At 38.0% G+C, this 27,357-nt stretch overlaps 1 protein-coding gene across 2 annotated transcripts in view; it reads left to right on the top strand.

The window, feature by feature from the left end:
- The window catches only part of cntrl (centriolin), a 110,006-nt gene that overhangs the window by 39,061 nt on the left and 43,588 nt on the right, over positions 1-27,357 (top strand). For both annotated transcript variants that reach the window (XM_051931951.1, XM_028808551.2), the window contains 11 exons: positions 4,145-4,365; positions 8,750-8,926; positions 9,839-9,973; positions 11,540-11,685; positions 15,691-15,898; positions 18,328-18,507; positions 20,943-21,122; positions 25,159-25,275; positions 25,399-25,543; positions 25,708-25,850; positions 26,495-26,669. In XM_051931951.1, the coding sequence (XP_051787911.1) occupies positions 4,145-4,365; positions 8,750-8,926; positions 9,839-9,973; positions 11,540-11,685; positions 15,691-15,898; positions 18,328-18,507; positions 20,943-21,122; positions 25,159-25,275; positions 25,399-25,543; positions 25,708-25,850; positions 26,495-26,669 (1,827 nt within the window). The remainder of the gene's footprint in view (positions 1-4,144; positions 4,366-8,749; positions 8,927-9,838; positions 9,974-11,539; positions 11,686-15,690; positions 15,899-18,327; positions 18,508-20,942; positions 21,123-25,158; positions 25,276-25,398; positions 25,544-25,707; positions 25,851-26,494; positions 26,670-27,357) is intronic.

A 27,357-nucleotide genomic window follows, 5' to 3' on the forward strand; every position in this document is an offset into this window, starting at 1 on the left:
TACACCAGTATAGTGTGAGCTGTGCCAAATAATTTAAGTATTAAATTAACATGGAAAAGAAGCCTCCAACAATTTAAGCCAGAACATAGCAAACAATATTTGCCAGTATCAAGCCATCTTTCTTATTCACATACTGAATTTCATTTACTCATCTGAAACTGTTACATCTGTTTGAAGTACACATTGTATATTTTAGTTTTTCTCAATTTATAGACCTGATTGATTAAATTACTCAACCTTGATTCCACAGTTAGTCAGTATTAGTAACTGGCAACCTTGTAGTTTTAAGGGTACTTTGATTACAATGCCTATTCACATGCACACACAATCTTTAATTTTTATGTTGTCTTTCTGTAGCAAACGCCATTTGAAGACTTTTCACAACTGCAGAAACATAGTAAAACTATTTCCTTATATTTTTAATGGAGACATGCAGGAAAGTTGAGTGATTTGCTTAGGGTCACAGAATGGTTTAGAGTCAAAAACTGAACTGGTAACCTTGTGTTTAAGAAACAAGTTTCCTTAGTCACAGCAAGCACCACACTGGCTGCATAGCCACATATACTCATAAATAAATAACTACATTCTAATGTGATTTGGAACCCAATGCCCAGAGGGAGAAACAGTGACTACTTGGAAGTTGCACATATTCACTAACTAGCTATAGTACCCTGTAGGAGGTGTTCTAGATTGATCACAATAAACACCCGTGAAACCAAATATATTTCTTTTACCTTAGAATAATAATAGCACATGGAAGGGAATAACAAAAGCAGAAATTAAAGATAAAAAAATGACAAAGCAAAACCTTTGTTGTCCCACTAGGCCTAGCTAATAAAACTTTTTTCCTCTTTGTCTGTCTCCAATCCTGGTGGTGCGGTGAAGGAGATCGATCGCATTCTCGTGGGCAGATGCTGGAGGCTCTTTCAAAACTGCAGGGTCTACAGAAGTGCCCAGTTTGTGAATTCTGACCACAGACTTGTTGTTGCTACTCTTAGGATCCAGCTTAGGTCCAGCAGGTTACCACCTACTAGGAAAATTAGCCTGGACTTGGCCAGATTCCAAGACCAGGCTGTTTCTAATGAGTTTACACGCAGTTTGTGTGAGGAACTTGCAGATTTGGGTGCAACTGCTGATCCTAATGTGATGTGGGAGACTTTCCATGACAAGACCCTGAAGGTTGCTGAGGGTTGTGTTGGTGTTATTGGTGTTCCCAGAAGGAGGTGTTTCATCTCGCTGTGCACCCCGGATATCATTGAGAGGAGTTGCAGCGCATGGCTCAATGGCAACTCTGGTCTGTACCGGGAACTGAGAAGGATGGCTGTGAGGGCTCTGAGGGCAGATAAAGAGGCGTTTGTTAGAGGAATCTGTGAGCAAGTGACACAACATCTGTGGTCTAGTGACCGACGTCCCACTTACAGAGGAATCGAAGAATTACGCACATCCAAATCTGTTCCTCTGAGAGTAGCAGTCAGGGCGGCTTGTGGAACGGTCCTTACGGATGACACTGCAGTTGTGACATGCTGGGCTGGCTACTTTGAGGAGTTGTTCAAAGCTGATCCTCCGGCTAGTACATTGGATATCTCTGGGTCCATGGTTCTTGAGGCTGATCCTCCAATTAGCTGTGAACCACCCAATCTCACTGAGATTGCACAGGTGATGAACCAGCTGAGGGGAAGAAAGGCTGCAGAGATCTGTGGTATCCGGTGTGAACTTCTCCAGGCTGGTGGTAAGGCTGTTCTCCTGGCATTGCAAGCAACCTTTGCTTCCATTTGGGAGACTGGCCTCATCCCAACTGACTGGAAAACAGGACTTGTCGTCTATCTGGAAAGGGAAGGGTGATCGCCAACTACAGGGGGATAACACTGCTCTCTGTGCTGGGTAAGGTCCTTGCTAGGGTCGTCCTCAATAGGATCCGTGATCAGTTGCTCACCTACCAGCGACCGGAACAGTCTGGTTTTACGCCTAAAAAGTCTACCATCAACTGCATCCTGGCACTGAGGGTTCTCATGGAGTGCAAACGCGAGTATCGGCAGAGTTTCTTTGCAGCCTTTGTCAATTTTCATAAAGCTTTCGACTCAGTTGATCGAGCTGCCCTGTGGGACATCCTGAGGGTTCGCAGGATCCCCTCGTGGTTGCTGGATATCATGGCCGGCCTGTACACTGGTACTGTGAGTGCTGTGCAGAGTGGAGGCAGAACCTCTGTGTTTTTCCCAGTTGATTCTGGGGTTCATCAGGGGTGTATTCTTGCTCCTACTCTGTTCAGTGCTTGTGTGGATTGGGTGTTGGGCAAGGTTTGGGGGGTCCAGCGGCTGTGGGGCATCTGTTGGTGAAGAAAGATTCACGGATCTTGACTTTGCTGACGATGCTGTGATCTTCGCGGAGTCAATGGGGGCGCTCGAGAGACTGAGCAAGGAGTCTAAGTATCTGGGCTTGCGAATGTCTTGGATAAAAACCAAGATCCAGGCCTTTAATGACCTCTTGGGCACAGCCATCAGCAGTGTGTCTGTCTGCGGAGAGAGTGTCGACCTTGTCGAGAGGTTTACTTACCTCAGCAGTGACATTCATGTCTCTGGTGACTCTTCCTTTGAAGTCAGTAGATGGATTGGGAGAGCATCGGAGGTCCTGAGGTCACTGGCTGGGGGTGTGTGGCGCTCCCAATATCTATGCAAAATGACGAAGGTCCAAGTCTTTAGAGTCCTGGTGCTTCCTGTCTTACTATATGGTTGCAAGACATGGCCGCTATCCAGTGACCTGAGACGAAGACTGGACTCCTTTGGTACTGTGACTCTCCAGAAAATCTTTGGGTACCGTTGGTTTGACTTTGTGTCGAATGAGCAGTTGCTAATGGAGTCTTGAATGAGGCACATTACCTGCATTGTGAGGGAGTGTCAGTTACGGCACTACGGCCATGTGGCGCGTGTCTGCCCTGGGGGGTTGCCAACCGGGATCCCAAGCTGTTTCGTCGTGTAGTAAGTGCGGCAATGCTGTACCAGTGCATGCTCCCCAACTTGACTTGACTTGACTTGTCTGTCTAGTGTGTTGCTTAATTCCCTTGACTACTTTGTAAACAAAATAAATAGTGGTCCTTCATGCTTCCCTCTCTTATACCTCTGGACTTTTCTGATAATCACAATTTACAAATGTTTTTTTCGATTAAATTAGATTTAAATTAGAGATGGTTTGCTAACGTTGACTATACCAACAGTCAATGCCATTGCAGTATTTAAGGGATGGTTTATGGCTGCATTCCCATTCCCAAATTCATTAAATATTTCAACAAGTTGTTCTTCTATTTTGACTAGGTCTGTAATTACTAACTAAAGAGAAAGTCTTGGTAGTTATTGGGACTCTTCAGATAATCCATTCTTTGGTTTCTCTATCCACTTAGGATCTCTTTTTATGCCTAGTCCAGCCTCTGCTGATTTTAACATGACCACAGCTACCTTCCTCTGCTTCATTTGAAGCTGTATATCAGTTTAGTTTACCAATAAAACTAAGCCCATGCCAGCCTGGTTTTGTGTTCAAGCGCTTGTTACAACACAAATCTGCCAAATTCTAAGCTAACCATAAAAGGGTTATAGTTGTAAGAATTGATAATGCAATGGTGATGGTGCTAATCAGGCTTATCACTAATCTTAACTCTTTTATAACATACTCATTGAAAATTTTAAATCTGCACCTTACTTGGATATTTACTATTTTTGAATATAAATTATTGTGCAGTGAGCTGCAGGACCTCACTGATCAACTCTTTCCTGCCACAATTAAGACTAAATGCAACAGATGGCTCATGACTACATGTAATAAAATGGGTGATAAAGATTCAGTCCAAAGTTAAAGTTTTTAACTGCTACTTTTTGCTTGAAATCGCAGCCTTTTTTTCCATACTGAAAACACATCATTTTAAGTTAACTGATAATTTGCAAATCTGTGTCTCTACATAAGTGGTCTGGTATCCCATTCGCAGTGTGCTCATGTTTGGTGTTCATATGACATTTTTGTGCCTTTATATTGACTGGGTAGGCTAAGTTATGAGATTTTTTTTTTGGTATTACTTATTTTTATTTTGTACTGTATAAATTCTTCAAAGTGAGTTAGTTTATTATGTATAAATAATTTGTGCTCTTTTACAACTACACAGGCCAGATATTAGCGAATGAAGCTTTGAAGAGGGACTTGGAAGGAATCATTGCAGGGTTGCAAGAGTACCTTAAAAGTGTGAAGAATCAGGCAAGACAGACCAATGAAGAGTGTCGTCAGCTGAAAAAGGAGAGGGAGGCCTTGCTCACTAGGCTTACCAATCTAGAAGATGAAAGGAACCAAATGGAGGTTGTTGCTTTGGATGCAGACAGCATGAGACAGGCAAGTGTTTTATCCTTATCCTCTATAGTACTAGGGTGTTGTACCGTGTTAGCCATTATGAATGTAGTGAAAAATCAAGCAAAATGAAACCTTTTATTGGCTAACTAAAAAGATTACAATATGTAAGCTTTCGAGGCAAATCAGGCCCCTTCTTCAGGCAAGATGCAAGTTGCCTTGAAAGCTTGCATATTGTAATCTTTTTAGTTAGCCAATAAAAGGTGCCATTTTGCTTGACTTTTCACTACATCCTTATCCTCAAAACTTTCTCTCCACCTGTTTAAGGTAGAATTTGTCCACTGGGATTTATTGGTTTGTTTCAGATGCAAATCTCAGTTTAGTTTAAAAACAAGAATCAAAATTATTTAATTGGTTAGAATGATAACTCTTACAGTATATCACCTTTTATACTTTATTGGTACTTTAGGTTGCTGAATGCTCTGAATAAAGCATAAGTATAAACCTGAGAGTACAGAGAAACCAGAATAGCGATAAAACAGAGAAAAAACATCAGAAATACTAACAGCAGTGAAAGAAGAACCAATAAAAAATTGAAATGCAAAAACGTGAAATAGTCAATCATTTCAGCGTCACAAGGAGACAAAGCCTGTTCCAACAGCGTTGGGTGCGAGGCAGGAATCAGCTCAGGATGCCATGCCAGTACATAGTAAACCCCACTCATATGGCCAATCTACCTAACAGAGATGGCTTAGTATTTTTATATATAACCATTTCACTAGGTGCCTGTTTGTGTTCTTTGGGTATCTTTGGTTGCACAAACAGAAAAGTTAAATGCTGGGAATTTCACTGTGGAAATAGTTGTTTCACTTACAGTACTGCCTCAAAGCCATATTTAGCTTATTTTAAAGAATCTTTTAACATATAAATCCATCATCTGGCTGTGCCAGGAGATACAAAAAAAGGTGATCGAAATGATGCTTTCTGGGAGCTCTCGTAGCATGTAGAAAGTTGGATGGTGAAAGGTTATTAACAGAATTTCTAAGTTCCTCGTTGAGAAGGTCAGTGGCTGTGGTGCTCTAGCATGTCAGGGGTCTAACTGTTGTGGGGTCTCAATGGTAATGCTTTTTGTAACTTTAAGGGAAGATATCAATATGAAATTTAAGTTATTAACTTTTATTATTATAACAGTGTAGAGTCAGAACTGTGCTGTAAGAAGCTGAATAACAGAAATGATGATAATAATTTAAAATATAATTTCTGGTAATTTTAGTTTTTAACAGTACAATCCATTGTATGTAAAAATGGACAGTAATGGGTTGAAAGTGTTTCTTAAATATTGTAAGTAATGTTTCAGTTTTATATCAATTGCTGCGAGTTCTAACCATCCATTTTCTATACAAAAATGATCTATCCCTGTACTGTGAACATAACTGTGGACAAACCCATTCACATCAGGCCAGTATACTTGTCTGTTGAGATTTGAAGTTCAAAGTTATTGTCATGCATGCAAAATACCATGAAATACTTACTTACATGTCTCCCACAGACTACTGACAATAACAAAGTACCAAGAACAGACAGTACCAAATACTGTGAATTTCCCCTTGGGATTAATAAAGTATCTATCTATCAATACCAAAAATCATACATTGAAAGCAACAGTAGATAAAATATACAAAGAACACTCATGTAGCAGTCAGTACAACCTGGGAACACTTGCAAGGCAGTTGTGAGTAAAAGAGGCTGTTAAGCAGTTTCATGGCCTCAGCAGTCTTATAGTTGCCAGTTAGCTTAACTAGCATGTTTTTCAAATGTCTGAGGAAGCTGGAGTGCCAGGAGAAAATCCACAAGCACCCAAGAACAACATGGGAACTCCACATAGCCAGTAAACAGGCTCAGAGTTAGCAACCAAGTCTTCATTTTATCTAATACTTTTAGTAATGAACAATATTAAAATATTCTTCATATGTCACAAGCACAAGAAGAAACTGCACATTTACATGGCTTCTTTAAAATAAAATAAAAAATCTTTTTCAAGTTTACATTTAGTGTTAGTACATGGTAGTCATTTTCCACCATCTTCTACTTCTGTAATGAAAAAGTATCTCTGGTTTCAATGAACAATGCCTGTGTCTAATGAACCTGAGAAGCAAGTTCCTATTTTCTGTAGATTCATTATGTTTTACTCTCTTACTTGCACTGCATTTTCTGTTTTGGTCAAATCTTATGCAACTTAACAGCCTCTTCCTGTTTTAGTACAGATATGTATATCATGACAGTCTGTTGCTTTCCCTCAGTTTTGTTGCTTTTTATAGTGTCTTTGTCCACCTGCACCTTTTGACTTCTAACATGCTGAAAAATCATTTGTTTGGGCAACATTAAACAAAGCAGAGTTTATTTACTTATTGAATTATTTGGTATGCACTCCATACCCTGTTACTGTAATGTCAGCTTTCTAAAACCTGACCTCAGGTTAGCCTTTTTAATTAATTTATGAGTTCATTTTCTTCCAGGATAAATACTTTAATTTTTACTGTATTTTTTTTAATAATCAATATAGTAACACAGGCTTTGTGCTTCAAGAAAAAAAATTCAATCAGACTAAACTGTTGACCCCTATACCTATCCATTGTAGAGAGCTATATGACAAAAGAGCCCATGTGTGTTAAGACGGCTGGAAATATTTAGTAGAGAGCCAGTGAATATTGTACAGGTAGTAGCATTGAATATATAATATAGCAGTCTCACTTTATTACATTACCCGAAACACTGAACAAACCACCAAACGGTCTTCAGAATAGAGTGTGTATGGCATCTCTTCAAATCCACAGTTTTTATAGGTTAGCCTTTGCGACCTGTATAGTGTGAGTGGGGACATTGTCATGAAACAAAAGTAGTTTTTAACAGCTTTCCTTACTTCTTTTTCTTGAATTGACTGTAATAAATGCTGAAGAAAATCAGTATAATATTGGCTGGTCATTCGGGCTTTTTGAAGCATGTAATCAAAACATTGAGTACCTGATGTCAGAGGTACAGGCTTGGACTTTGAATTTATGTGGCATTGGACAATCAACATGCTTCTATATTGGTGTACAACAATCACACACTTCAATTATAGTGGTGCATCATCTTTGCTCTGAATAGAACTCCTGTCCCAGCTGAAAAAAAAATGTTCCTATAGGATGGCGCTGCTTCCACCATACTTGAAAGTAGGCATGATGTTCTTTGGATGATAAATTATTTTGGCTTAGCACCATCATTTCTTTGGCAGTAAGAGTTAGAAAATTCTACTGTGTTCTTACCAAACCATAACTTTTAGAGAATTTGGAATCTTCTGGAAAAATCGTGCAGTAATAGTGGATTTTATTTAAGGCTAATCATAATCACTTTAGTTATTGTTAGGTGAAGCAAAGATGCCTTAGGACAGGATTTTGAATGTGATTGGTTAAATCTAAATACAATTTTGATCCCCATTGCAAACGATAAGTGTGCTTATGTATACTACTAAGACATTGAAAGTATGTTTTAATAATATTTCCTGAAAGACAATTGTATCATTTTTACTTAAATATTGTTGGTTACAACTAGTTAGCAAATGAATGCATCACCCAAAAATATATATATTTTTTTATTAGTTACTTACCTCACGTTGTACAAAGTGATGGCTGAGAAAAATTAATTTCATGTTTCCAGGAAGAATGGAGATTTAAAAAAAATCTTAAAACAGCGGATGTCAACATTAAGCAACAGCAAATGATATGTAAATGTCTATTAAAAAAAATCTCATGTTACATTGTTTGCGTGAAAACCATCTACAGTTGTGCATGTTGAAGTAAGTAGACCTCACTGAAGAACACGGGATAGGGCAAGGTCAGATGTAGGTGTGGTTGGATGGCTTACTTTTACCATATAAGAAAGGTATGACAATCGCTACTAACAATAATCTTTATTAATTCAATATGGTAGTAATGATATTGTTTATTTATCTAACACATCCCGGGTAATTATTATCCATTACTGTGCTAGAATGCAGGAGTAGATCTCGTGATACACTGAAAGTCTGGCTTCTGCCTATACCTCATCTTATGCTCATCTCTGCAGTGGTGTGGTGTCTTGTGCGAACCTCAGTCACAGCAGATAATTTCTCCTGCTCCTTGAAATCAAAATAAGGAACATGATGTTCGTATCTGTAAAAGTAAAAAAATGCATGCAACTTAACTTAAATAGAAATGTGTGAAAGATGACTTGATGATACTTTAAAATACTGTGACTAAACTTGTGTTTAGTGTTTCCATTACACTAAAATCAACTCCACTACTTAATTATCTAAAGATTACAATAGTTTAATAGGTCTTGATCAATACCTGCAGTGTTGTTTAATTTTCTCTTCTGATCCTTAACCCCGTTTCTCACTTGTAATTTATAGGAGCTGTTGGATTTACGACGTACTTCTCAGCAGCTACAAAAGGAGAATGAGCAACTGAAGAAGGCCCAAGGTGACCTGAGTGCCTATGAGACAGAACTTGAAGTTCAGCTACAGGAACGGGATGCAGAAGCTAACCAATTGAAAGATGAGTTGGCAAGACAGCGGCGTCTTAGCCAGGTACCGCTTCTTTAAGTAGATTTAGACAATAAACTGTGTTAACTCTATTTTTCATTCTTTGTTTCATAATTGTATTCACATGATATTTTTAATCCTTATATAATAAGAGAACACCAGACAATCTAAAACTAGGCCTATTCAAGAGTTTAGATTTGGAGCGATTTTCTTTTGAAACTGTTTTAAATAGAGCATTTCTGGAAGCACTCACAATAAAAGCTTGGGTTGCACATTTCAGAACCACAAAAGACTAAAAAAAATCATGTTCCTATGAATTTCATAGAATTAGATTTTACAGTTTTAAATGCTCAGTACAGAGCACAGAGAGTTTGATAGTGGTGTGTGAGTATATCTGTCTGTCTGTTTATTGGAACTTATGAATTGTTATAACTGGGGTTGGTAGACAGCTGTGTAGCATTCCTAGGGTACTTCACAAAACGATGACGTCATCATGCAACACAGCTTAGCCAATTATATGGTAGGTGGTGGTAGTGGTACGTCGTAATGATTAATACATTTATAAATACCACCTAAATCAATAGAGAATGTTGAGATTTTGGGTAGATCCATTTTAATAAAGTGTGCCATGATTGCCAAGGAAAAATGCAGTCACAGTACTATTAATACTGCAGTTAATTTCTCTCTTACATAGTGTTTTAATGAAGATCATCGCACAGTATATTGTAAAATAAGTAGCATATAAGAAATCTTCACACAAGTGCATAGTGTGGCCACTATTTGGAGACATTATAATCTTAAGTAAAACCAGATGATGCAAGATGTATGCAAGGTGCAGACAAATAAAGAACAAACCGGTAACTGGTTTATTTATTTATTTTCCTGGTTTGTTAACTTATTAAAAATAATAAATAAATAAGTGTCTGTTTTGCTGATAGCAAAGTGTATTTTTTGCAGATGGAACATTCGGCCCTACAAGCAGAACTGAACAAGGAGAGGCAGGCTTTGGAGAACGCCAGGGCTCAGGCACAGCAAGCCACAGAGCGAGAACAGGACAACAAGGAACTGCAGGCACAGCTGAAGAAATTTCAGGTATGTTGTGCGTTGGCCATCCGTTTAGTTGTAGGAAAAGGCACCTCAAGAGTGCTTGAAGTACACAAAGCAATAAGGCTAGTGTTTGACATATAAGGACTTATACCTTTGGTACATTTGTTTACTAATTACTGTAAGAAAGACAGATTTTGGTCACAGTCTCATCATATTTATAATAAGATATATAGGAGAGTGTTGGAAGAATTTGCCAAATTGATGTCATATGCAAATTGATGTTGCTTATACTAAATAATCAGCAGAGTGTTGGTTTGTACTAAATAATTACAAGAGTTCTAACCTGTTTAGGCTAGAAATATCTGATTGATTCACATTCTCATGTTAATTGAAGAAATGAATATATTTATTGCTTACTCAACAACAACAACAAAAGCATTTATTTCTGTAGCACATTTTCATACACAGGATGTAGCTCAAACTGCTTTACAAAATTAGTTATTTGACGCACTGTGGTTTCGCCTGGAGGTAGTATCAAAGGAAAGAATTAAAACAAAACAAAACTGAGTGCCATTATGAACAATGCTACACATTCTGTCTCAGACACACTAACACAGTAATTTCAGCCAACTAATTTTATTCAGCAAAGGTGTGTCAAGAAACACAATTCTTGCTCCTTTATACCAACAGCTGTAAGCCTGAGTTATGCCTCACTGTGACTGTAACTGTCAAGTCAGGAGTTTTTCTTTCTTTCTTAAATTTTCGTCCTTTTTAGACATTCTGGTGTGTGCCCAGACCATAGAATATAAATATCTATCTATCTATCTATCTATCTATCTATCTATCTATCTATCTATCTATCTATCTATCTATCTATCTATCTATCTATCTATCTATCTATCTATCTATCTATCTATCATATAGTGCCTTTCATATCTATCCATCTAATCATCTATCCATCTATTCATCCATCCCTCAAGACTACACAAGACAAAACACAAACTACATAAGTTCCACCTGGCTCTTCTGGTGCCACACTAACTAAACATTATTAATGTTATATTTAAGAAAACCATTTGTTTACCTCTACATCAGTGATGTTGGCACCATCTTTGATTTCAGGGTGATTTACTTTAGAAATAAGTAGCATAACACTAATGTACAATTAAAATAAAATGATCATATTGTAATGAAATAAATTATACATACAAAGTAAATTTCTGATTTCTGCAAATTTTACACATATTAAATTTTAAATTATTTACAGCCTCATCAGTAACTTCCCCAAGAGGCATAAATACCTTTTTTTCCACTGGACCTGCTGAAAGGTCATTGAATAAGTCAGTTTTGTAGGACACTGAACCAGCATCATTTTGAGGTTCTAACCTATACTCACTATGTCACTATTGCCTACTTTGTATATAGAGTAGGTTGCAAGATCAGATTTGAAAGCAGATGCTTCTAAGTTCAGATTTTTCTCTCAGCCAGTGTATCAAATTTAAATTTTTTTATTCTTGGCTCGACAGCAATGTCACTAGGCTTAGATGAAAATTAAATTCCTGAAGGAATGTAGTAAAAATGAACCTGGTGTTCTCTCCTCATTTGATACAGGTGGAAAACTCTTCATTAAAGGAGAAACTTGAAGAGCTTCAGAACCAAATGGAGAAAATGAAGGACATCATGCTTGAACCTGAAGAAGTGACCACTAGAATAGAGGAGCTACGAAGAAAGGTACAAACAGGAGTTGGAGAATTAAGGTGAGCTTCGCCCTTAGTACCTCCAATCTAGACTACTTTGGCTGTGGTTATTTAACAGTATACTACACTTTAGTATTTACTTAAACCGAACATATTTTAGTAAATTATGTATTTTAAAACTGTTAGACAGGATACTCAGATAAAGAAAAATGTACTGATAATCTCTGTTTTATGTTAGTTAAGATTATGAAAAAGATATCAATACTCCATCCATCCATGTATCCATTCATTTTTATGCCTTTTGCTTTATTAGAGTTACAAGGAGCTAGGAAAGGTAGTAAATAAAGAAAACAAAAGATATTTTTAATCAAATTACTCAAAGTATTATAAAAAAATGTACTTTATATGATAAGGTATTCTATGGTCCTTAGATTGATTTTGTGTATATAGTCAATAATGCATGTTTATATGCCTGTTTAGCATACTGTAAAATCAATCTGCAGAAATGATGCAAGATTAAATGTTGTGTACACATTTTAATCCCTAAATGCGGCTGTGTTTTTGCATTTTACTTAAAACAAATTGTAAAATGTACCAAATAGGGTAAACCAGGTGGATTATGTTTGTTCGACATCCCCAAAACGTGAAGAAATGTGAATTGAAGTATTATAATTTAAATCACCTAAATTAAGTGGCCAATTTGAAATCAGTGGCTTATAAAAAATAAATGTCACGTGTGAAATTAATATACTTTGTTATTCTGTATTAACTAGAAAGATGGAAAATCATCTGAATTTATATTTAACACTTAGCTTCTGTACTCCAGAATAAACTATGGCTGGTATGTGGGCATAGTGTAAATCTGCTGCTTCATAGCCCCTATAAGACTGGGTTCAAATCCCACCACTCTCCATGTAGAGTTTGCATGTTCTTCCCTTGCACAGATAGAGTTTTCTGTAGTAGTCTGGTTATCCTCCTATATCTCTGCTATGAGTGTATGGATTAAGTGCTGAAACTTTTAACAGCATGGCCTGTTTCTTGCTGCTGGAATACCTCACCTCCCTTAGACTTGGTTTCATTAAATGGACAGACAGATGAATGAACAATAATTAAATGATATTCTGCCCTTTTTGTTTTCTTTTACGTTTTTTTAACTACATTATAAGTTATGGTTTTTTTTTGTGTAAATCACAAGCTTTAACTCGGTTTTTGGCTTTCTTTGAGTCTCTGATTTAGTCATTAATTAAGTAAAGGTCTGCTGCTCATCAGAAAAACATTTGAAATGAATAGTCAACTCAATGATGCTAGTATACCACCCATCATTTTTAATGTGCTTATCCATTTTGGGCTTTTCAGCAAAAAACAAACACATCTCTGCAAGACAAGCGGTAGCAGTAAATGAATACAGCATACTTTACAATATATTCATCTCACATTCAGTTTTTGTAATTAGAATACATTTTACATTTTAAGAAATGTTGTTAATGATTCTCTGTGAAGAAAGTTGACCACCAAATGTGACGATGCGGGTTCTGCTCCACGCTCCCATCGGCTGTTAGGGAGCCCTTGAACCCAACACTGTCGGTAATGTCGCCGATGAGCTAGACAGTGAGGCAATAACAATAGAGGTTCTCTTCTGACACCCAAAGGTAAAAGTAGATTTTTTTTATTTTAATGAAAAGATCAGGAAATGAAACTTAGTCAAAAAGCCTGGCCAAATTCAATACCAACAAAATCAATAAACCATGACATCTAACCCCCAAAACAAAATTCTTAGGCAGGAAAACACGAAGAGAGAATTGTTAATCAGAAAAAATGTACTGACATGTCTTTGTAAATAATATCTGCAATTTCAGCAACCAGGAAGCGTATGATGCTAATCTTTTATACATTTGACCCAGTGGTGTCACACACAGCCCACTTCCACTTGACCTTGCCTGATAATGTCAGAGCAACTGTTAACAAAAAATTCTCAAAATGGCAACACATAAGAGAAAACAAAATGGCATTATGGGAGAACTTTAAAAAAAAAAACATGATGAAAACTATTCTTAAAAAAAAGAGACAAAAGTCAAAAATAGATTCCTTATAGTTCAAAACCCTATTGGATATTAGAACTTATTATAAATGAAAATTCTGAAAAAATTCACTAAAGCAGTTGATTATAACAACTGGGTACAAATGCTGTGCACCAGGAGGACCATCCCACCATATACATTCACTGTGCAGAGTTCACCTCATTCTTATTATTAATTATTATTATTACCCTAAGTTCTTGTCTATAAGCCGGACTCATGTATTAGCCGGAGACCAAAAATCATACGAATTTTTAAAATAAAATCGTATCATAGATAAGCCGGACTCATGGATAAGCCGAACGTACTATAACCTATAACTAATAGAAGGGAGGGAGGTCAGTGGTCTCACTCGCGCCCATTTAATTTCTTTAAGGGGGGAGAGAGTGTGAGATATTGCCGTCTCTCTCACTCCCCGCATGGCGCGGTTGGAGCGGCCGGAGCGCGTTCTTTCTGCTCTGGGCGTCACCGAGTCAACACGAGCGCGTAGCGGTCATTTAAATTGTGATTTTATATGTAAGCATATTTAAATATATATCGCGGATTTCTGCGGACAATGGGTCTTTTAATTTCTGGTACATGCTTCCTCAGTTGGTTTGCCCAGTTGATTTCATACAAGGGACGCTATTGGCAGATGGCTGAGAAGCTATCCAGCTTACTTTCTCTCTCTCTCTCTCTCTTGCGCTGACGTAGGGGGGTGTGAGCAGGGGGGCTGTGTGCAGCTGCTTCCTGAAAGAAATGCTGCACGGAGCTTCGCATACTTAAAAGCTCAAAGGGCACGTATTGATTTTTTTTATCTGTCTCTCTCTCTCTCTCTCTCTCTCTCTTCCTCTCTCTTCCTGCTCCTGACAGAGGGGGTGTGAGCTGCCGCCTTCAACAGCTTTGTACCGGCGGTGCTTTGCATACTTAAAAGCCAAAAAACCCTATTGATTTTTTTTTTGACTGCTTGCTTTGCACTCCTTTGAAAAGGAAGATATGTTTGCATTCTTTTAATTGTGAGACAGAACTGTCATCTCTGTCTTGTCATGGAGCACAGTTTAAACTTTTGAAAAAGAGACAAATGTTTGTTTGCAGTGTTTGAATAACGTTCCTGTCTCTCTACAACCTCCTGTGTTTCTGCGCAAATCTGTGACCCAAGCATGACAATATAAAAATAACCATATAAACATATGGTTTCTACTTCGCGGATATTCTTATTTCGCGGGTGGCTCTGGAACGCAACCCCCGCGATGGATGTATAAGCCGGACTTATGTATAAGCCGATATTCTATTTTTTCATTTTCACAACTTTTTTCCTTAGATAAGCCGCGGCTTATTGACAAGAACTTAGGGTATTTATTTTTTAAAATTCTAGGTCTTTAATTTCATAGCAAATATACAGTACAAATAAGCCAGGCTCACAAAGGGCATGCACAGAGTTATGTAAAAGGCTTTCCAAAATGAACAAACTTCATGTTGTAGGCTATAATGGAAAATTTAACTAAGAATACCAAGCGAGCATAAAGGCAGAGCAAAAGGATTGTTGTGGTTATAATTGAGTGTGATTTAAAATATGAGTTTGAAGGTCCAAATGCTTCAGAATTTGAATGTTGAAGGCCCAGCGAAAAACCAGAGACTGGACGTTAAACCACAACGTCGCCAATTCAGTCTGCATCTCCATTTTAAAGCCCTGAGAAAAATGACTTCCCCTGCCAATGGTGCTATTGTAAAAAATATACATAAACAATTGTATTGTATCCTTATTTTGTAATTTTTAATGGAGAAAGGACACAATAATACAGATACTGACAGTCTCACAGTTATAAATTTTGAAAGATTTTTATAAAGGAGATTTCAAATTTAATCCTAGCCAAAAATTTGTATGCCTTTAATGGAGTTTTATACAATAGGTGATTAAGTTTCCAATGTGAAACTTTTGTAGTATAACATAAAGCAAAAACCTTTTTTATTTCATTTTGCATGTTTTAACTTTATAATTTTCTGTTTGCAGACCATACAGCTCAAAGGACACTATTGGAAAGAGCCTATCTGAGCTGCAGCAAGAGCTGGAAAAGGCCCTGTCCCGTTCAGAAAAAGAAAAGGATGATGCTGTGCGACGGCAGAACAAGCTGACACAGGAGATGGCCACACTGCGGGAGAAGATGCGTAAAGCACAGGACAACTACAAGGCAGCCTGCGATGAAGCAGCAGAAGCTAAGGTGAGACTCTAGAACAGTGGGGTTGTGGGGTGGTGCACATATGTTTAGCGGCTTCTTTTTGAACACATCATTTAACTTAAAATGTACCTTTCTGGTGTTAGATGTCAACTTACGTTTTCATTTAGGTATTGTATGAATAATAAACAACTTTAAACAGTTTTAAAGATTTTTCAACATTTTGCATTTTATTCTTCAGTCTAACTTTTGTGACATAAAGCATAATTATTAAAAATTGCACCTCTATATAACTAACAACCAAAGAACTCAGAGGAAAATTTTCAATTTCAGCTTTGATTTTTTAGAGGATGTACATGTTTTTAGGCATCTCTGAAAATGATTTGTCTGTGTATCAAGATGTGAATCTGTGATGACTCAAAAATGAATCACTCAATCCAAATGGAGTAATTGTTATACAGTAATCCCTCCTCGATGTAGCTGTTCCCTTCCTTCAACATATCCAAAACCTTTATCTTTTCTGCAATCGTTAGCATCTTCCGTTGGCGCTTGGCATGGCCCCTGAAGCAATAGCAGGAGCACGTTGATGCTGAATGAGCAAGACGAGACTTCCTGGTTAATGCAGCAGAATTTAATTCAGCGCTCCGTCACTGAGCCAATCAGCACACAGGAACTTAACTGCGTGCTCTGATTGGGTAGCTTCCCAGCCATCCGCCAATAGCGTCCCTTGTATGAAATCAACTGGGCAAAGCAACTGAGGAAGCATGTACCAGAAGTAAAAAGACCCATTGTCCACAGAAACCCACGAAGCAGCAAAAAATCCGCGTTATATATTTAGATATGCTTACATATTAAATCTGCGATAGAGTGAAGCCGGGAAAGTCGAAGCGTGATATAGCAAGTGATTACTGTATATGTAGAAGCCTATTGAGTTTAAGCAAGATGTAGATTTTGTACTACGGAGATAATTATTTTGCATTTTTTGCACACAATTGGAAAAGCAGAATATAAAGAAACTTCAGCTTCATTTCACATATATTGGTATGTAATATAGGAAATGTCACAAAATGGATATGTCAGATTTTCTAATCAGTCACCTTACCTATGTTTTATAAGTTTGATAGATTTTTTTTAATCAAACTCAATTAATTCTTAGGTCTGAGGTTGTCAAGTTTAATTCCTCAAAGACCACATTGGCTTTTGGATTTTTTCCCAGCCACTCCCTTTGAAACTTTTTTATGACTTTAACTGTAGATGTTATATACTGGGGCAGCACGGTGACGCAGTGGTAGCGCTGCTGCCTTGCAGTAAGGAGACCTAGGTTTGCTTCCCGGGTCCTCCCTGCATGGAGTTTGCATGTTCTCCCCGTGTCTGTGTGGGTTTCCTCCCACAGTCCAAAGACATGCAGGTTAGGTGCATTGGCGATCCTAAATTGTCCCTAGTGTGTGCTTGGTGTGTGTGTGTGCCCTGCGGTGGGCTGGTGCCCTGCCCAAGGTTTTCTTCCCGCCTTGCACCCTGTGCTGGCTGGGATTGGCTCCAGCAGACCCCTGTGACCCTGTGTTAGGGTATGGTGGGTTTGAAAATGACTGACTGACTGTTATACAGTATACTGTATTTAGGTGTCTTATTCCACAAGCTCTTCATAACTGACACTGTTTTCTAGTTGCATACATTTTAGTTTTGCTCTTTATAAGACCTCTAGAAAATATGTATGCCTGTTTAGAGATTTTTCATCTAGACATTTATGTTGATTAATCTCAGTATTTGTTCTGTTACTATTGGAGTCTCTTTAATTGATTCATTCTTTTTAGGCTATCCTTTTATACTTATTATTATTCATTTATAATGTAACTAAAGAAGATGTGTCAGCATTTGATGTCTGTAGCTGCGTTTTCCCAAAGTTTCTAAAATTCTGCAGCTCTAACTCAAAAATGGGATTCAGCAAAGGCCTGACGCGCAGAAATGATTCCACAGACAAAATATCTTCGTTTTTAAAAGTTTAGTTAAGTTTCAAAGTAAAACAGTTCACACAAAAAAGAAAATTAAAATAGCAAAAAAGGGAAAAGTTTATAATAAGAAAAGTTAAGTTCTAAGCTTAATCTTGTTACATCTTAAATCGTTACTATTCACTTATCATTTCTGAACCATTTCAAAGCGGTCAGAAAACTGTATGCTTATCCCATTTCTAACTTGAAAATGGGTCTTTCAAATCCCTGTTTACTGGGACCTGTTCTAAACACAACAGAATCTAATATCACACTGTATCTCAGTTATAGCAAGAAGGTTCTATCTCTTACTAACTTATAGGGGGAAAGACTATACCATTGTCAATGACTATAGAAGAAATTATATTCTATTAAAATAAGGCAAACATTAATATGAATTTAACTCAAAACTTTAACTTTCTATGATTGGCTCTTACAATGTCATTCTTGACTATGCTGCTTGTCTCATTTCTCATGTTTTGTGGACAGATTGAAGCGGAGAAACAAGAAGCTGAAATGCGAATCCTACAGCTGGAGAAGGAAGTAGACCATTTGCAAGAGAAGCTGCTCAGTATGGAAAACTTGCAGGCTTTGACTGACCAGCAATTACAGAATATTGAAGATGAGCGAGACAAGCTACAAGAGGAACTGGAGCACCAGAACAAAAAGGTAATACTAAGAAAGGGAAAATCTAATAAAGGTTAGACAATTATAGTCCTGCAAGTCCTCACTTGGCTGCTGGTTTGTATTCCAGCTAGTTTCTTAGGTAGAAGTCATATTTTCCTATTAATGGCTTGCCATTAAAGTAGAAGCCTTGCCCTTGTGTACTTCCCTTCTCTGAGGAGATTTAATCTTAGCATCTCAAACACTGAGCTGTATTTCTACTGGTGAAGACAGCTAGAGATAAGAGCTACAAATCGTGATAAGAAAGTTTGCAGAATTATGCAAAAATATAAATGCTGATTAGACTTCCTCAAAGTGAAGTAAGCATTTGAAAATGTGGGTAATTAGCAAGATAAAAAAATTACCAAGTTAATGTACTAAAATTTGTTTTTAAAGCAATCAGAGATGGGGATAATATGTTGTCACTTCGGCATATAATGTTTTATTTATATAGCACATTTAATACTGATGTGTGTATATGTTGTGATGGAAGGACTGGGGGAAGAGGACATATTCTGGGCAATACCGGAACACTAGAGGGCAAACCCCCTGGCTTACAACGGGGCCATGGGTTTGAAGCTTAGAAGCTCAATCCTGCTGGGGCCTGAGCCACCGCCAGGGAGCGCCTAGACAGTTCCTCAGCCCTGGGCTACTGCACTTCTGCCATACTGGAAGTGCAGCCGGAAGAAGGTTTGGGAGCACTTCCGGGTGCCCTATAAAAGGGGCTTCCTCACTCCATTCTGGGAGTCAGATTCAGGAGGAGGTGGACAAAGCTTGCTGGGAGAGGAGTGGAGGCAACAAAGAAAGGAGAGAAGAAGAAGAAAGCAAAGGACTGTTTCTAGTGCTTGTGACTGTGCTTATTGCTGTACAGAGCATGGTAGAAGGGCTGCACACTGTATAGACAAAATGTGCATTTTCCTAATTCGAAAGTTTACTTACAAGACACTAGGATCAAATAGTCATTGTTTATGCTATTTAACTGGTAATGTAGATACACCTTTGAGCTTTATAAAACAGTGAAAGATCGCACTGGCCCAGGATTATAGTGCTGAAATCCAGTAGAATGAAATCTTTACTTTTCAATAAGAAGTAAAACCTAAGCAACTTGATCTCATTTGATAGAGCAGATGGAATTTTAGTGAGGACCAGAAGATGAAACATTCATTTAAATGCCAGACCAGATCATTATCAGGTCAAACTGATTATTCATCAAAATAAAGATAAGATACAATTCTAAACTCATACTTATTTAATCCCTGCCAGTAATTCATTCACAACAAAAGTATTTGTTAAGAACCACAGCAAAGATACAGTCATGGATGGTCGGGAAATGCAACCCGCTGACCATTAATCCCATTGCGACATTGACGTCTCACTCCATGCTCTACATAATCTGATTTCCATAACGATGAAGAAGCAACAGCACCACAAAATGGGGTCAGGAAAATATTTTCACTGTTAGAAAACAAAACCATAACAAAAAAACAATCCGAAATGAATTCAACAGCTCTCAAAATAATAATGATAGTATAGATTTATTAAAAAGAAAGCAAGTGAAAAATGAATAACAGGACAAGATCATAACACAACTGGGAAATTCTAAAATTGCCGACTGAGTTGGGGAAGGCCATGTACTTCAAGATGTTCAGTTAACAGTGCAGCCATTGGAATTTCCTATGTTAGGGCTGTCAACATCACCCATAGCAGCTACAATACCTAAGAACCATTTTTGGAAATTGCCTCCCAGTTTAACAATCATTTTGTCCTGTCAGCAAATTTGAAATGACACTTCTAGTTTTGTTTTGTCATCAGGCAGTGTGGAATAGTGGTTATTGCTTTGTATTTCAATCTCTGAGGTTGTGGGTTTGTATCCTGCTACAGACATTGTGTGATCATGAGCAAGTCATTTCACCTGCCTCTGCTCTAATTGGAAAATTAAAAGAAATGTAGCCAATTGTATTTCAGATGTTATAAGCTGCCTTGGATAAAGGTGTCAGCCAAGTAAGTAAATATAACCACAAAGTAGAATGGCAAAGTAACTTAGCAGGTGGCACTGCTGTGCCACAGATTCATAATTATGTGTTCAAATCCTATGCCCTGTTGCTGTTTGTGTGAAGTTTCTATGCCCACTTACTGTCCACCTGGGATTTTATTGCACACGTGTTTTAACACAAATGTTGATTGTAAACTGGCCATGTCTAAGTTTGGCCTTGAGTAGTTCTTTTGATGAACTGGTGCTCTATCAAAGGTTTGCTCTTGCATTATGCCTAATGTTGAATTCGCTCTTGCCCCAGTGACCTTAAATTGGATTAAGCTAATTTGAGAATGTTATGTTTTCCCATGGTGTATTGTATCAGGCCCCTAATTAGTATAGCTTTGTTTCTATTATTTTGCAGTTTTACTTTAAATTTCTGTTCTGAGTTTTGTTGTATATTCCTTAGATGAAATTGGAAGACTCTAAGACCCAGAAGAAGCTGATGGGACTAGACCAAGAACTGAGTGAATTGAAAAAGACCATGTTAACAGCAGACAAGACTGCAGCCAGACAGCTATCCAACACAAAGAGGCAATTAAAATCACTTCATGGGACAATTCATAAACTCAATCAGGAAAGAGCAGAGGCAAGTGATTAATCATTCTTAAGATTGTTTTATATGAATATTTTTAGTCTGTGTCGTAGCTCACATTTTTTTTTTAACCCATTTGAGTTTTGCTTTTGGCAAATTCAAAATATGCATATGCTAGAAGAATATTATTGTGATACACATACAGCACATTGTGTTGCAGCAGATGTTGTATGATTTATTGATAATAAAGCAGTGAGAACCTGTCAATACAAGAATGTATGTGTATATATTGGTAGAATATTTGTAGGCTTTGTCTACATATCATGCTATCTCCATCATTTACATCCATGCTGTTCTTATATTTTTCACATACCGTATATACTTACGAATAAGAAAAATCCATCATAAAATCAGACCCTGACTTATAATACTCCTGTTCAAAAATGCAACACTTTTTTTTTTTTATTACATCTTCTTGCCTCCTCCAATCTCGCACTAGTTTCTCAGACACTTCAATTTTTGTTGCAGCAGCGCAGTTACCAATTTCTTTCTCTACTTCAACGACGTTTAATTTAAAACCAGCTTCATATTTTCTTCTGATCGAATACTCCATCGTAGATAAGGGATGCTCTTATGATAAGGTGTATCAGGGTGTGAGATACAAAAAACACAAATCAGTGCAAATGTTGCTTCTGAATAGTTTGGGTATTACCGTGTGCTCACATAGGGACAATAGAGAGAAAGAGAGAGAGGTTAGGAGCACACGCTGATACAGAGCATTGCTGCGCCCACATAGAAAAAAAAGGCAGTGTGCTCCATGGTTACTGTCTCAGGTGGGCGTTAGCATATCATAATCCCTTGTACCAATAGCGTTTTCCGCATTCGACTTATACGACTGACATTATAAAATACCAGAAATTATACTGTAAAAGCAAGTCCCGACTAATCCACGGGAGAATTTATGTGCGAGTACAGTATATACAGTAGATTAACTCACAACACAAAATCTTCTGGCTCCAACTTTAGCCAACAGTCTTTTGACATCTGTGATTTCACCGTGGCTGGGTTAAAATAGCTGGAAAGATAGTTTGAAAAGTCTTTTAGAATTCTGTCTTAACTGATGTAAAAAGCTGACAAACTATAATCAAACATGAACACAGAGGCCCCAGGCTTTTCCTCTAGAGGCAATAAGGCTGCAGGGAATGCCCTCCAAAGACCTTGGTACACAGATAAAAGAAGGAGGAAAATCACACTAACTTGTGCATAGGAAAATAAATCACAGAGCAATAAAGCCAATATAAAATCCTTGACGGCCATCATATCTACAGCTCCTAACTCTCTTCTTTCACCTACAAAAACACTCCCAGGTAAACGGGATGTTACTAATATATCTAATCCTCTGGAACTGATTTGGAAAGCACTTGCTTATGTGATTGTTATTCTTAATCATCTCAAAGTTAACCTTCAGCTCTCTTCCTATGGGAATTTAGGCTTAAGACCCTTACACCCCATACAACAGATCCTTTCATTACTAATGAGAAAACTGTAAAGGTTAATAAGATTAAATATTTTTTTACAGAAACTCTCTTCTTTATGTCATGGTCCAGTTTACTGAAAACATTAAAAAAAACCTTTTCATTCTGATTCAAAACTATCAGTTCCCTCCTTAGCACATTAAGAACATTAGGACAATTCTTGACAAGAACGGGCCATTCAGCCCAACACGTTTGCCAGTCTTATACACCTAATTTCTTCAAAATAACAGCCAGTTGATTGTTGAAGATTAGTACATTTGTTCCCTCTAACACACTCCTCAGTCACTTTCCATGTGTCTATGGTTTCTGTGTGAAGGTAACTTTTCTAAAATTGTACAAAATATGCCCTTAACACAGAGTTTCCCAATCTTACTGGTGTCACAGTGTTTTGTTTTTTTTCTTTTTTCATGCCATTGTGTTCGCTACCCAACTTGGTCCCCTCCATGAATTTAGTGTGATTGTCAAAACAGGGGGTTAGGGGTACTGCACAATCACCAGAGCATTAGAAGAAAGAAGAACAATCGTCAAATGCATTTTCTTCCTTGGTAAATCGAGCATGAACATCAGAGCGGTTCCTGGGGAGGTCGTCCAGGATCTGCTGTGATCCACCTGCAATTGTGAATCGAGCACAGTTGTGGTGGGAGCGAAAGGTTGGGGGGGGTTTGGTTGTTTGTTTAGAAGTTTTTAGTCTGGGGTTGGCTTTGGCCCGCTTGCAATGTCACTCTGGCTCACCAGGTTGGGAGGTGCTGCCTTAACTGAATTCCATCTGTGCTCCTGTGTTCTTCTTGAAACATTTATTTTAAAGTAAAAGATGAGATCTACTGTACTAATCCCCTTCATAATTCTAAACACTACAGTCATGTATCCTCCCAATCTCTGTTTGTTTAATCTAAGATGGTTCAGCTCCTTCAAGCTGCCCTCGTAGCTCTGCTGCACAGTCCTCAGTCAGCCTAATTTCTCCAGACTTTTTGTAGTGATATGTCTTTCTTGTAACATGGAGAACAAAGCTGCACACTTTATTTCAGTCTGAACTTCTTTACTGCAAAATATAGTTTATTAAAAATGTTTCCTTTCTCATACCCCACACATTGGGGGCACTATATAACCTAACATCATATTACTCTACTTTTAAAACTTAAATTATGCTTGTAAAGAAGAAATAAACAAGGCTTGCCAAGAATGTTTTGCAAGGTGCGTTTTAATATCTTTTATTGAATTGTTTGAACATCCTCATGGGATAACTACCGTGTTTCCCCGAAAATAAGACCCTACCCCAAAAATAAGCCTGCACAGGTGCCTTTGGATGAGCGATAAACGCCTACCGCTACCGTATGTACACAGATGAACAGGAAATAATACCGGTATTTTGACCCCCCGACAAGATGAGTGCAAAAAGAAAGAGCTATTTTGTCGAGTACTAGAAAGTAATTGCAGAGGAGTTACAGGGCAAAAATCTTACTGCTTTCTGCAAAGAGAAGTTGGATATCCGAATGCACTACGAGCAGGATACATGGACAAGAGTTGCTCATTTAAGGAAAGCTCTGTTGCTAGACATGAGAGATTGGGGCCAATTGTTCTAAAGGAAACGGAATCGCAAGAAATTCATAATGGAATTCGGGGTTTGGAGAGTTATGATGATGTTCCAGAAGATGATGACATGACTGTATTTGAATAAATGTAGATTTTTGTTCCAGAATACTAGGGGGTTGTGCCCTCAGCTCGCTTCACTCGCCCACCCCCCAGGGCACGCTGCACACCAGCCACTTCGCGTCTCTGCTGCTCACATTGTGAAGGGGGGGAGCTGAACGCAAGCTAAGGAGACGCGGTGGGATGAGCCGCTGTCTTACTGCTGTCGTGCTGAGTGTCGATCATTTAAAAGCCTGTGCGGCAGCTGTCCTTTTCTCTCACTGCCTTGTCTTGCGGGTCGTTAAAGTGTCTCTGAGAAAATCGCGTATTGTCTCCTTCCAAGATTTTTTTTTATAATAGAGAGAAATATAGATTTTTGTTAATGGAAAAACAAGACATCCCCTGAAAATAAGCCCTAGAGCATCTTTTGGAGGAAAAATTAATATAAGTCCCTGTCTTATTTTTGGGGAAACACGGTAGATGCACCAAGTACCAAATTTCTAACACTTAATATTTTTCTACATAATTTCTGTCAACTTTAACAATCTTGCTACGGCAAGTTAAAAAAGCCTGAATCCCCTTCTTGAAGATGTGACTGCTGTTATTATCAGCTATAGTGAGGTGCGTTCACTAAGCTCCACTTGGCCTTTCTCAGAACCTGCAGTTCATGAAACTCGGTGGCTAACAGTGCTTTTATCAGCAGCACTGTTTCCATATACATTTCATAAACACTTCATAAGCAAAGTATTGCAATTTTTTGGACAGCTCTTGTGTTTGTAATCATAACATTGAAGTATTTAGAGTGACCTGAAATTTTTATTTTGTTCTAATTCAGCTTGTTTGCAATATTTAATTGTAACACAAAATCTGTCAGTGATACTACATGCTTTTTAAATTGACACCAGCTGTCTTGATTCTTATGGCTTCAGGAGATGAATGAGCTGGAAGCTTTTAGAGCTCAGGCTGAGCAGGCTGCCCGTGACTTAAACAAAGCTGATGAGGAGATCAGTCTGCTTCAGCGGCTGCTCCAGGACAGAGAGAAGCAGGTAAAACTCCATATTTATATGTTTCAGCTGATATGTGTCCCTTCAGTATTGTGACACCTTACTATCCATTTTTCTTATTTTATTGAGTAGTATCAACTTAATTTTAATCTTGTCTTTATACAGATGCTAGAACAGGCGAGTCACACCAATGATCGAACATTAGCTGATACTTTCCAGCAGCTTGAATTGGAAAAGCTGAGTAAGACTTTAGACAGACAACGAGCAGAAATTGAACGTCTCCGAGACCTCCTGGGAAGAGCCAGGGATGGTAAGAGAATTCTTCTGCTTTAATAAGTCATTTTGCTTATAAAGATTTCACGCTGTCTATAGTTTTCAGAATACATCATTTTGTTTTTAGAATTGATGACAGTGATATGTAAAAGTAGTGATATACCTGACCTGGAATGTTAATTTTTCACTTTGTTTTCTTAGATAACCCTGGGTATATGGAAAGGCTAATGGATGAAATCCGAGCCCTCAGAAATACTGTGGCCCAGCAGAATGATTTCATGTCCAATGTCTATGACCCTGTTAGCAAGAAGGGCTACTGGTGCTATGTGCCCTCTCCGCCCAATGTAAGGCTTCACTATCCTGTTCCAGTTCTCTTGTAATTACAAAATATCACTGCCAATCACTAATTAAATTGTTGAAAAGCAAATTTTTAAAAATGGATTAAACTAATAACAGATTATCAGTGAATCAATAAAGGTCATGTTCATAGCATAAAAACATTTTCAAAGCATAACATTGCAATAGCAATAATAATTGTAATGTTTCTGTATTTTACTACTTTTATAGAATGTTTGTTGATAGCCAATGAACTCATGGTTCCTATTTAAATTAATTTACAATCACATACATTTTATTCCTTGGGTCAGTTCTCTATATGGGATACCTTCTATGTGGGATTTTTAATGTCCTTGCCTTGTTTATGCAGACTTCCACTATAGACTCCAATTTCTTTTGTCTTTCCAAACAAGTGTCCTATCAAGGGTTGTTTCCCATTGTTGCTAGGTAGCCAATTGTATCCTGTGATTCTAAAGTGGAAATAGCGATTACATGAAATGTTGACAAAAATATTTTTTACCTTGGTGTTCAGTCATTAGTAATTTTCATATAGAAGCTCACGGCACTGTTCGTTAGGATTTATAGACATACAAGCTACATTTAAAGTTATCTTAACACATTTGATTTTATTGTACTGCTTATTTTTTTCAAGCCCCCTAGTATTGGATCTCAAGGCACCAGAGACTCTGGCCTTGGGTCTCAGCATCCAGCCTCTCCTAGCAGAGGATGCAGTCATGGTCAGCATGGAAGAAGAGAAGCAGATGAACCTGAAGGTGGCTACTGGATTTACTCTCCCAATCGAAACCTTAGAGTACCAGGACACAGAGGTAACTGTACTTTACACATACTTAATTTCATTTCGATGTTTGAACACATACTCTTAATTTGGTTGAGAAAAGTATTTCGGTAGTTCCAATGACACGATCACAGGGAAGAGTCTCCTACTCCCAGTGGCTTAGCTGTCTTAGACTGTGGCTATAGGAAGTGTGACCAGGGATGAGGTCATTCTCACCTATGTTCTTTGCAACTTTGCTTCATGTTATGCCTTCATCGGTCACGTCTTGCTCCCATAGTGCATACTGCTCCTCTCTCAGCTTTCATAAACCTTTCCTTTCAATACTAGAAACTCTCCTTTAGAAGGCAGAATGGGCGACTGCTCCCAGAATTTCTTCCACACATCCCTAACCCTCTCTATCACTTACTTACTATTCCATCTACACTCAAAGTGTCATCTAAATGGCAGAACTTCCCTTCTTTCTCCAGAACAACTCAATTTCCAATATCTAAATTTACACTTACTGAATCAGTATTTTGAACCTCTCTTACAGATTTTCTGCAATCAAAGGTCACACTTGTTGCCTGCAGACAACCCTTTATAACACCACACCTAGTCATGCACCAGATCTGACAACCCATGCATTACACTGGGTTAAGCATGGCCATGCACCCACCTCTTCTACACCTCCTGTCTCTTCGCCTCCAATTATAAGTTTATTCTTTACTACATTAACTTTG

This window comes from Erpetoichthys calabaricus, chromosome 9 (genome assembly GCF_900747795.2).
Source record: "Erpetoichthys calabaricus chromosome 9, fErpCal1.3, whole genome shotgun sequence".
In the NCBI taxonomy this organism is placed as follows: Eukaryota; Metazoa; Chordata; class Cladistia; order Polypteriformes; family Polypteridae; genus Erpetoichthys; species Erpetoichthys calabaricus.